Source organism: Peromyscus californicus, unplaced genomic scaffold, assembly GCF_007827085.1.
Source record: "Peromyscus californicus insignis strain IS unplaced genomic scaffold, ASM782708v3 Scaffold_14__1_contigs__length_90479793_seg_2, whole genome shotgun sequence".
Taxonomy (NCBI): Eukaryota; Metazoa; Chordata; class Mammalia; order Rodentia; family Cricetidae; genus Peromyscus; species Peromyscus californicus.
The window spans coordinates 72,088,329-72,100,906 of NW_026294436.1; the positions used below are offsets into that span (position 1 = coordinate 72,088,329).

Here is a 12,578-nt window from a genome sequence, read left to right on the forward strand (position 1 = left end):
GAAAGTTTAAGGTGTGCGACGGTGCAGGTTTCCAGAGTGGCCTGCACCACAGAACTAACGTTGGTTCAGTTGAGCAGCCCGCAGAGTATACTATTTTTAATTATTTTCTTTGCTAAATGTATACTGGCTTGAAAATGCAGATGCCTTCTGTATTGTCTTTATGGATTACTATGAATTTTTCCTTGAGATTCTTAGAAACCTCTTTTAAGTATTGAGAATAGCTGTAACCTTTTCTCCTTGGTTCAAGATTCCACACAACACATTGCCCTTGTAGGGAAGTAACAAGTTGACTACCTTACCAAGACATTTTGAAAAACCACAATGGAAGCAATGCATGATGCAATCTGGAAATGTGAATGAGCAGCCGATAATGATGTAATGTATTACCTAATGTGCATGGAAAATACTGAAGTGTTTTTGGCCATGTGATTCTTGAGTGTAAAAATAATTTTTCCCTAAGCACATGAAAATCTTCCTGGTTGCCTTATATTCTTGGATAAAATAGTATTTAATGTACATATAGAATTTTCGTACAAAAAGCTGTCTTAATAATTAGTTATGTCCTAAGATGTGTGCTGAATCCCATTACCCTCAAATGTAGCCCTCATCTTCTTCTACAGCTAAATATATATACATATATGGGAAAAAAGTTTCACATGTACCAAACTCTGCAGTACCAAATATATATACTTATCTGACATATATATAAACAAAAAGTTTCACATGTACCAAGCCCTCCCTAGAAAACTATTGACTGTCACTTTTGTTTTCTAAATGCTATCCTTTATATGTTGACTATACAAATGAAACCATAAGGACAAGACACCTTTTTGGATTCTGTGTTTCATATCTGTGTATAAAACTGTTCTGAAATAACACACATATACTTATGTGTATATATATGTATGCACACACACACATACACAAATATATATATGACTTTCAGTACAGTTGTGTCAGGAAGGAAAGGAAATATTTTAATTTTTATTTATTTAAATTGCTTTGTGGTAGTTGAGTGTTGTTTTAAAGAGAGTTTTGAGTATCCGGGGAGATAATAGCATTTCTGTATACAAATACTTTGTGTGAGCTCCAGTATGTGCTGTGTATTTCAAGCTAATAACCAGGGCTTACAGTGGGTCATTGTGTCATATCCCAATGGTATCCAGTGAGATGGAAGGTTATCTTCTGTGTCAGTCAGGTAACCCTGTGAACACTTTTGAGCAGGTAAGATAATGGCACTGAATTTTGAAGTGAGGGTTGAAATATATTGGAATATTGTGACATATGAGAACAATAACTTTAAAAATAAATGTAGCTGCTCTTTGACATCCTTACACATATTTGACAATGTGCTCATTTAAACAATATAGTTCTTGCTTAAGTTGATATATTAAAAAGTAGTTCTCTCATGCATGAGAAGCATATAGGAAACTGATGAGCACAATTAAAGCTCAGACAGATGTATATGTATGTATGTATATATGTGTGTGTGTGTATGTATGGGGTGTAGCAGGTAGGTAGACAGACAGATGTAAAAGCTGTCAAACAACACCTGAAACATATTTTTTCTCCATCTGAGATTCTGAATTGACATTTCCTAATAGCACTAGTAAGAATTTAACCCTTTCAAGCTGCAGAGATGGCTCAGAGGTTAAGAACACTGGCTTCTCTTCCAGAAGACCAATCCCCAGCGCCCTAATGGCAGCTCATAGCTGTCTGTAACTCCAGTCCCAGGGGATCTGACACCTTCTAGCTTTCCTGGCACTAGGCACACAAGTAGTGCACAGACATGCATGCAGGTAAAACATCTATACATATAAGTAATTGAGTAAAAATAATTTAGCCTGTTTTTTTAAAATTCATCTATTTATTTTATATCCCAGCTACAGCCACCCTTCCTCCCCTCCCAGTCCCTCTTCCCCATTCCTCCTCTTCCGTCTCCATCCAGGAAAGGGCAGGTCTCATGAGTATCAATAAAACATGGCATATCAAGTTGCAGTAAGACTAAGCACCTCCTCATGTATTAAGGCTGTATTTAGCCCTTTCTTAATTTTGCTATTAAGTTTTGAAAATGAAAATACTTTGACCCAAACATAAACATGGTAATAATACTTTTAAAATTTCCTTGGTATTATGTGTTTCTAATATTGTATGTATTTAAAGATTCATTTATCTTTATTTTATGTATTTATATGTATGAGTATTTGTCTGCATGATTGTACATGTCTGGTGCCCTCAGAGGCTGTAAGAGAGCATCAGATTTCCTGGATCTGGAGTGACAGGCGATTGTAAGAAGCTATGTGAATGCTGAAGATGGAATCCAGGTCCCCTGCAAGAGCAACAGATGCTCTCAACTGCTGAGCCATCTCTCCAGCCCTCTAGCATAGTATTTTTATAAACCATTACACAAAATGTCAAACCATTCTTTCTAAATTGAAAATGATGTTGAAGAATTTTAGTTCTGTCTTTCTTTGTATGTGCCTACAAGATAATTTTGTAAGGCTTAAACATGCGCAGTATTTTGAGCAGGGATGTGTTTTCTCTGTATGTGTATGTTTTAAAAAATGAGTCATAAAAAGCATTTATTTTTAAAAATACATGTGAATTGCTTTGATTTGGATTGAATAAGAAAGTGAATATTTATGGCATGTAAATTTCAGTTTTGAAAGAATGTGTAAATTTTCAGTATAGTTTAAGCGTGCAGAATTTTATGAAATCTTAAAGCGTCATGCCATCCTGAGGACATATCTCTGGTCCATCTGCATCTACTCGTAAGCATAGTGCCATTTACAGAGTTTAAATTAGCATATGTTGTCTTCTTCTTATTGAAACCCATAATATGGCAAGCTGTATACATGAAGGATTTCAGAAGCCCCTGGTCAGCCAGTAGAGGCCACTCCTAGCTTGCTGAAACTGGATGGAAAGTGAAACTCCATCATCGCCCTGTTGAGCATCATTCAGAGCTGCTTGTACTCAGTTTAGATTGTACTCAGAAAAACATTTCCATAAATAAACCAGTATGAAAGCAGTTACCACTGTGCCTCTTACTTATGCAGTCATGAATCTTTTCTGTTGAAGCATTGAGTAATTACTATTAGTAATATAGAAATATAAACTGTTAGTAATCATACCAGAAACATGAATCTATGCATTTATTCATTATAATGGTTAATATTCTAATAGGCTAGTAATTCTACATTGCTATTCATACAGACTATATATTAACTGGGAAAAACTGCAGTGGAGATTTTAAATCATTACATCGTATAGTTTAGTCGTATGTTGGTGTATTTGTGTGCAGATAGATAGATAGATAGATAGAGACTAGAGACTGTGTGTGTGTATATATATATATATATATATATATATGGTTTAGGATAATTTTTTCTTTTGATAGCTCTTAGAAAGATGTGTCTGTAGTTGTTGAAAACGTACTTCAAAGTTGAATAAGGCCTATGTATTCATCCAGTGCTCACTGGGAGGCTGGAGCTCTGCAGTCCCTGATTCCCTCAGACTGCCAGTCATAACTGAAAGGAAAGCTCATAATTTTATGTGATTTATTTTCCTTGGTTTTGTTTTTTAAAACACTTTTCTTGCATTTAGATTTATACGTGGTTTTGAAAAAGAAAAAAAGAAAAAGCAAGCAAAGCAGTACATGCCCTAATTTTTCTCCAAGTTTCCTCTCATGTTCTCATCCCAGAGTAGTTACACTCAGTGCAACAGTTGTACTGTTTGCTGTCACAATTACAACCTGGCCTATGTGCCAGCATCTCTACTGGAGCTGCCAAGCCCCTCTCACTTTACACGGCCTAGAATTTGCGGGGAGGTCCCTGCCTGCACTTGGGTTTATCATTCTGGGCTGAAAGCTTTTCAAGAGTATTTTTGATCCAGAGTGCCATCTTCTGTGGGAAACCCCACTTGAGAAAACTTGCTGTGTTGTCTCTCTGAAGGAGAAAAGTATTCAGGGGTTAGCAGAACACCTCCGGTTCAATCCATCCCTGGCCAGTTTCTAGTCTGGAATATGTGCCCTGACCTCAGCAGATATTAATTTCCCTATCTGTCATCTGAGAATGCCTCTTTGCTCTTGAAGCCCCTTATTTATGAAACATCCTATAAAAGCAGGCAAGAACTATAAAGAATGGGAGTGTCATTGTCATTAATAACAATAGGAGTATTGCTGTATTAGTTCTTGATGCCTCATACCTCTACCGTGGTAGACGGCTCTCTTGGTTCTTGCCCCCTCGTGAGGAAGAATTCAACAAGACACAAAGAAAAATGCAGTCAGTGAGATGTATTAAAGAAAAGATAGACATTCTCATAATGTGAGCTGTCACCCAGAGAGTCCAGGGCTTTGCCTTTTTAATCTATCCTTACCTACCTCATTTTCTCTATGTCTCCTAATTGATGGGTTTACATGTACCCCCTCCCCAGGTCCTCTTAGAACCTGTTTAACCCAGAAGTTCTTTGCTCCCTTTTGAGAGTTACTTATGGTCTCTTGGCTGATTGCATAACTACTTGCCTTCTTTCTTGTCTTCTACTTCAAAGGTTTTCATGATTTTATTAGTTTGTCAATTCTTTAATTAATGCTTCCAAAAGGGTTTAAACTCTTCATAGTGAAACTCACTGCTCCAGTGGGAAACCTTTCATTCTGACCGACAGGTAAAATTATCAAAGCCACTCATTTAATTTGATTAAGTTATGGATACTTTTCACTAATAGTGACATCAGTGGTAGCTGTGCTGCTAGGATCAAGCTTGTTGTGAGTGTGGTGTTTTTAAAGATATAGATTGAAGGGAGCCTGGTATATATTTCCATATCAAAGCCACTCATTTAATTTGATTAAGTTATGGATACTTTTCACCAATAGTGACATCAGTGGTAGCTGTGCTGCTAGGATCAAGCTTGTTGTGAGTGTGGTGTTTTTAAAGATATAGATTGAAGGGAGCCTGGTATATATTTCCATACTATTAACAAGTTGAAAAAATTCCAAACTTTGGTCTGGGAAGGTAGCTCTATCAATAAAGTGATTGCGAGCATGAGTTTGGTCCCTAGAGCCCAGGTAGACAAGGTTGGATGTGGTGGAGCACACAACAGTCCCAGTGCTTGTAGATGGAGTCACCAGGATGCCTGGTGCTTGCCGTGCTAACTGCAGACCCACGAAAGACCCTGTCTCAAAGCTGGGTAGTGCCTCAGGAGCAACACACAAGATTGCCCTCTAGCCTCCACATACATGTATGTACACCTATGCCACACAGAGACAAAAATCCCACACTTTGGGGCATTTTCTTAGTTGGAAAACTAAGATATTGTATTAATTTAATTTAATGGTATAATAATTCAGTGTTTGAAATCTCAGGTAATCCAGTTGTCCTCAGAAATACTGTTTGTTCTTGAACATTCATTCTTTCTAGAGAACATTGTCTAAAGCTAAACCTCCTGCTGAGTGAGGCCTCACAGTGACCATCCTGAAGCACCTGTCACATACCATGTATTCTTATGTGTCTATTCTTGAACATCTTACATCCAGGGAAACTTACCTGATCCACTTTCCAAATGCATATTTTACTTTCATAGACACCCAGGAAAAGAAAGTAATTAATTCTGTTATTATTTACTGATTATTCTCATTCTTTAAAAAATGTATGTATGTGTGAATTTCACATATATGTGTACATGTGGATGCATGTACATGCAGAAGATGGCATTGGATCCCCAGAAGCTGGAGATACAGTTGATTGTGTACCACCTTATGTGTGCTGGGAACCAAATCTGAGTCCTATGATCAAGAAGTCCTCTAACTACTGGGCCATCTTTCCAGTACACTGGTTATTCCTGTTCCTAAGGAAGAATAACAGTCAGGCTTGGATTGTAACTCACGACTTACGAGAGTTTATCCTGGTGATAGCATAATAAAAATCACCCAGTTGAATGGGAACTGTGTGGTGCTTATCGTATAGTCAATGTAAGCATAATTCGGCATAAATGCTAGGTTACTTCTAAGTGAGTGCTCATTTCTATGAAGCTTGCCTTGATACTGGCTGTGCTACTGTGTTTAGGGCAGTCAGTGGCTGCTGCATGCAGTCTGTGTTTCCGAGGGAGGCGGGGAACAGATGAAGAGGACAGCATCTGAAGGGGGCTCACATTCGCTTCCTTCTCCCTGGCTCGTGGAGCCAGGGCCGGCTATGGAATGGGAACATAGTGGTTCGGAAAGTTAAATTTAGCAAGTTGCTAAGACGGATGGAGCCGGGCTTAAATTGCATACAGCTACCTTCCTGGAGAGGCTGTTTCCCCGCTTTATTCCTTTCAACCAGATGGCTGTGTGTTCCCCTTTACTCTAGAGTTATCAGTAGAATGCCCACTTTTGTGGGTTTTACAAGTTGTCCCACAGTAAGTTTTACTTTTTTTGCATGTTGCTTTAGGCGTAATTGTAACCTTTATTTTCTTTAATCTGTGTCTGTGCCCAAATAGATTGTACCTTTGTGAATCGTGACCAGTCTGTAATATTGTGAGTGTGAATAGCATAGTAAAGTATATTGTTCACCCCTCTCTAACTTGTAGCAAAGCTTTGAGAGCAGCAATGTCACCACGGGTGCCTCACTCGTCTGACGTGCTCTGAGAGCCTCTATGGGTGGAAATGTAATAACCATTTGCCAGGCTGGCTTTACAGAGTATTATTTCCTCGGCCTTTTTTAAAACTGAAGGTAACTCTGTACACAGCAACCAGAACCAGTTTCCTTCTGTTTTTGTTGTTGCTCTTTGTTCGTTTGGTTGGTTGTTTTTCTTTTTCTTTTTTTTTTTTTTTTTTTTTTTTGGCCCCGTCCTCCAATCCCCCCAGCCCTTGCTTCCCATGCCCCAAACTAAAAGTCATATTTGGTAACTTGTCTTTGTTGGGTGGTTTTCCTTAGTGTCTGTCCCATGTATTTGACTGACATGTTAGTTGACTATAGTTGAGGCCTTCCTACAGAGCTTGCTTGACTGTAAAGGCTTGCTTCTCTCCTCAATGTCCTCAAATTAATCATTATCCTAAGAAAAGAGGCCTTGCCTCCCTCCAGCCTGGAGGCTACAGGGCTTTGACTAGCCAGGCCTCACCAAATTGAAAAGCCCTCTTGAATGGCAGCCTGCCACAGTTAGTGTTTGTCAATGTGGGCACTGAGGCAGAATAGTGAGCACAGGGGTGATGGGAAGGCTTGCTGGAAGGGGAGGACAAAGCTGCTGGTTTCCAACCCTGCTGTCCGAGTGGAGCTGCATCCTGTGCGAGTCTTTAAAACAGACGCCCTGAGTAGTGTGCCATCCACACTGGGCAGCCCCTGTCCCAGCCTCACAACCCACGTCTCAGCCCAGTGTCTGCTTCAGGGAGAGACATGTCAGCTGTGTCACGGGGACCTGCGGGAGGTTTGGCAGTGGGCAAATGAAAAGCAACTGTTCTGCTTGTCTCTGACTGAAGACCGCCAGTCATCCCGTTAGACGTCGTGATGGAGAAGAGCAAGACCGGGCTCCAAATGTGTCTGTTAACCTGCGAGGACAGGTGCTCCCCACAGAGTCACTTGCCTGCATTTGCATTCTGTCTGCAGTTGATATCTTGCACAGCTATGGCCACATGTTCATCTCTCGTACCACAGTGTTCTGAGGTCAGTACCACGGCCGCAAACAAGAGAAGCGAAAGCTGAGACCACCACAGAAGTTAGAAGTTAGTCTATGGGAACCATCTCTTTCTGGCTGTGGCGTTTTGTTTAAATTTGTAGAAGCACAAATAATGTAAGCAAACGTTAGAACTACACTCATTACCAATGGGGTGTATTCAGCAACTAAACCCTAAAGATTTAGGGCATGCCATATGATGTGTGGGATCATTATTACTAATGCTGACTAATTAAATAAATGTTAACCTTGGAGCTCTGTGACTCCCAAGAACTCTGTATTATGCAGATACCGTTTTTGTATGAAAAGCAAAGTACCTCTTCTCCTACAAACCATATGAGGTAAAATATTTGGCACTAATAAACCTGTCTGTCTGCCTGGACATGGTGGCACACATATTTAAAGAGATATGTCTTAAAATAGTTTATGATTTCTTTCTAAAACTTCCCTGGAATTAAATAATCACTATATGATCTGATTTTGGAAATTGTTTCTGGGGTAGCGGCAAGGGCTGCACCCACTGACCTATACCTTCAGACTTCCTTTTTCTTTTGTTTTTTGAGGTTATTTTATTGTATTTGTATATATGTGTAGCAGGTCTGTGCAGAGGCCAGAAGAGGGCATCAGATCTGTGGAACTGGAGGTGGTTGTGAGCCACCAAGTGGGTGCTGGGACACAAAACCCAGGTCCTCAGCAAGAGCAACAAGTACCTTTAACCCCTTAGCTGTCTTTCCAGCCTCTTCATTTTATTTTTATAAATCTTATAGACCCTGAATTAATCATAGAGGACCTATAAATTTTTATACTTTTTAAATATGTTTCTGAAAGGTTAATATCTTGATGTATCATGCTAATAATCAATCGTATTAAACATTTTGGAAGTTTAAAATGCTCTCAGAATTCTGTATTGCAGATTTCATGGTCAAATTTGGGGTAAGTGTTCTCCTTGTAATAACATTGAACTCTAAGGTGTGACCCTCACAAAATAACAGCAGTGATGCTTTAGTTCAGTGGTTCTCAACCTGTGGGTCATGACCCCTTTGGGGTCACATATCAGATATCCTGTATATCAGATACTTACATTATGATTCATAACAGTAGCAAAATTATAGTTATAAAGTAGTAATGAAATAATTTTATGGTTGGGGTCACTACAACATGAGGAACTGTATTAAAGGGTCGCAGCATTTTGAAGGAACTGGAGAATGGTCATTTGTCTTTCTCCAAGGCCATGACCAGGGAAACAAACATGTGAAGTTTTAAATGTCTACATTTGATTCTTCAAATCTTCTGTGAATTATCTGCTGCAATTGAAGTGAGCTTGTAGTTTTTTAGACATGTACAATTCCTGAAAAATATCCAGGAGGATTATTTCTGACTGGATTGAAAGCTTACATTTGTATTGTGGTATAAACTCGTTAGAAGTTCTGTTTTATTATATTCATTCTCCTGTATTGTTTTCATCAGGCAATTTATCACATGGCTGTATGTGAAATTTCTTCATTTATTAAATTTCAGATTATGTATTTCAAGCCAGAGCAAGACTTAAACATTTTCCCCGTAAGTGTAGCTTCAGGTAAACAAGCAATTTTAGCCCCGAAAATAGCTCCTGCTCTGTCAACATGCCGCTTATTTTTTCTCTGAGATAAAAAGTTCAGTTTTCTGATATTTGTACCAAGATAAAGTCAGTAAACAAGATTAATATAGTGTGGAAAAGGTTGTCAGCAGCCCTGGCAAAGGAAATAAGTTGCCTGTACATAGAACATACTGTAAACTGAATAAAAGTGTCAGGTCCGCCATGAGATAATGTGATCATGGACGTCTAACAAACCATGACACGGGCCCAGGCGGCTTTTCTCACAGCTCCAGTGTAGAAAATGGATTACTGTGTTCCAGGGATACCTGCTGGAATAACATGAAGTTGTACTCCAAGATGAATGTGGGATGTGGCCCTGGAGCAGAGCCAAGTGTTACCTGTGGCCACCCTGGACATATTACTGTCACCCCCTGCTCACTGGCTCTGTTTGGGTTTCTAGGAGTGTCAGAGTGGATGCTGGCACCCTTGTTACTCAAGGGTTACAAGAAGAAAGTTTCCCAAAACGTTTTTTGTTTTGTTTTTTAGGCCATGCTTTTTTTTATTCTGTTGTGGTTAAATGGCTCTTGTGTAAGCAAACAGGCACAGCTTTCATTATGAGGGAGCATGACTCAGAGTCCTTTGCTTTAAGTTCATACCTTGTCATTGGTGATGGCAAATTCATCCATCTGAGAACCTTGGGTATAACAGTAATGCTGTGAGGTTCATCACAGACTTGAGCAGTTGACACTGTAGATGAAACAATTGATATTTTCTTGTCAAATTTCTAATGTTACATAGACATAGAGGAGCAAATGTTCTTCCTATTTGCTAAATGCTAAATTATATTTCACTCAATATAATTACCCTGGTAATTCCTTCCTTTGTGGAAAATATATAGAAAAGACCGTTCACTGCTCCTTTGACAGAAGTGTTTGTACTGCCTGAATTTGCACGTCATAATGCAAACTTCTGTGTTTAGAAATCTACCTCAGAAGTGGAGTTCACAAAAGCAGCATCTGCTGGGGAGTGATGAGGTTAAACCTCTTCTCACATGGGGTTCACAGTCACTGCTCTCTTCTTCAGCATGGTGTTTACACTGTGGTAAAGATGCTCTGACAGTGTCTTCAAAATCTAGTAGAGTAACTCTGTTAGACCAACAAGATCTCTGGAAAGATTTATTTTATTTATGGAGGCCCAGGAGCGCTTCTGATCCCCAGGAGTTGGTGTGTCAGGTGGGTGCTAGGCACCGAGGTCAGGTCGTGATTGCTCTCCATCCCTCACAGGACCATTCTTACCCAGATTTCTGCTCCTTGCCATTTTGTCTTGGATTTGAAAATTAATCTTTCCTCCATTTAGAAAGATATCTTCAGATTGTTACAGCCCTGCACTGTCTTTAGCAAGCCAATTGTGACCTGTTTTTGTCATTTGTTTTAAAATCTCTTTTCAGACGTCTGCTCCTGGCCCCGTCAGTAACAAGAGGATGGTTCACTTTTCCCCAGATGCCCATCACCATGAGTGAGTGCTCATGTTCCTGCAGCTTGCTGGGTTATTCCACTTGTTTCTTTTAAGAAATTGGGTGACTATTTCTGAGTGACAGCAGTTTAATTTGTGCCTGCTTTAAAAGCATAAGGCATGTGGATGGTAACAGTATAAAAACAGCTGAAATGGAGCCCATGACAGACACAGAAGGACTTGTAAATACATTCTTTATATTGATAGAGTTTGAAATTCATGCCGTATTCCCTGAAATCCAGGCTGTATCTAAAAGCATTTAAATCTTTATGAAGTTGACCTCACCGAGCCTGTACCCCAGCCTTTCTGTGATGCCAGCATGAATGCCAAATGGCCCATCTTCCTGATGCTTCTCCACTCGCAGCTTCTGCCTGGCTAGCCTTTGCTTATCACAGTGAAGATCTATAATGAAACCAAAATGTATATCCTTTAGCAACAAAAGAGATGGCCCACTAGGTAACTTTAGATAGCTAAACAGTTATATTACTTTAGTAAACTATAGGTGGGATTTTGGGAAGGTGACCTCAATTCTAAATAGACTTGTTGGAAAAGCCTATGTTGTGTGTGGTAGTTGGATGTCATTTGTCTCTTCTACCATCTGCAGTTGATTGAAATTGCCACCTATGAGAGAAGAAATGGCATGAGTTCATTAAAACAATTACTTTTTCCTAGAAAATAGTCTTACTAAGATCTGTTAATACTGGCTTTCTTTTTAGAAAACAAAAAACAAAACAAACAAAACCAATTGCAACCTAAATAGAAAATTAACGATTGTTGAAGCATAGCAATATGATAACAGAATCTCCCTGTTTTCTTGCTTGATGTGATGAAGCTTTAAAAAAAAACCTTCAGGTAACAGCCGAATGTTGTGTAGAGTTTCTGTATTAATTTTGTTTGTTGAACTACAAAGCTTAGGTAAGTAGATGTGGCACTACTTAACATAAAACTCTTCAGTAGATGCAGAGTGTAGATGCTCTGCGGGCAGGGGATGCTTTCCTTATTGCTGCTGCACTCCTGTGCTAGCCCAGGGCCTGACAGGGAAGACGCTCAAACAGAGTTGTGGAGTGCCTGAAGACCCCAAGTGCTGATTTAAACTAGGGCACACTGACCTGGCTGTGGGCCATGGCAGTGTACCCATCCCAGCACATGGAAAGTGGAGGCAGAAGGATCAAGAGTTAGAGGTCATGTGTGGCTATTTAACAGGTTTGGGGCCAGCCTCAGCTTGATGAGACCCTGTCTCAAAAAAAACTAATGAATAGATAAGTAAATAGGAAGAACAGGATCGGGCCAACTGCCGTGTTGCCTCTAAATTCACAGGACTTACTCTGAGTGTCCCTCTGTCTCCTCCACCCCAGGATCTCCAAGGTTCTCAGTCAGTGAAGACGCTTCAGGGGTAGAACACAGATGTGGCTATGTTACTATTCCCCTGTGTGAGGATTGCCACTGGTTCACCACATAGGACTTAAATCTCTAATTTCACTTCATGCCTTCTCCATGTCTCTAGTCCAGTTCCCAGTGTCTCTCCTGACCTATTCTTTCCCATTTCCTACTCCATTGCCTTCTTTATTAACTTTTATGTCAGTGTAGCATCCCAGTGGACCCCTCAGTCTCTGGCTTTCCATGGTTCCAGGGCATAGTACTTACCTGAGTAGTGACTCAGGTTCAGATCCAGTCATGTTACTTCATATCCGCACTGTTGTCTGCTGCCAGTGGGCAGACAGTCATGGACAGACGCCCTGCACAGCCAAGCCTGTTATTCATCTATCATCGTCTTTCCATTCTCTGCCCATAACCTTCAGATCAGTTCTGCTCCTAGTCCCTGAGTCTCTCCTGTTTTCACCTCCACTGCCTG

At 40.0% G+C, this 12,578-nt stretch overlaps 1 protein-coding gene across 11 annotated transcripts in view; it reads left to right on the plus strand.

Annotated features, from left to right (window-relative positions):
* The window catches only part of Gpatch2 (G-patch domain containing 2), a 306,528-nt gene that overhangs the window by 90,124 nt on the left and 203,826 nt on the right, over nt 1-12,578 (plus strand). For all 11 annotated transcript variants that reach the window (XR_008218055.1, XR_008218056.1, XR_008218057.1 and 8 more), the window contains exon 6: nt 10,662-10,729. Coding sequence is in view for 7 of the 11 variants with exons in the window: in XM_052737954.1 (XP_052593914.1) it covers nt 10,662-10,729 (68 nt within the window). In the remaining 4 variants the exon portion in view is untranslated. The remainder of the gene's footprint in view (nt 1-10,661; nt 10,730-12,578) is intronic.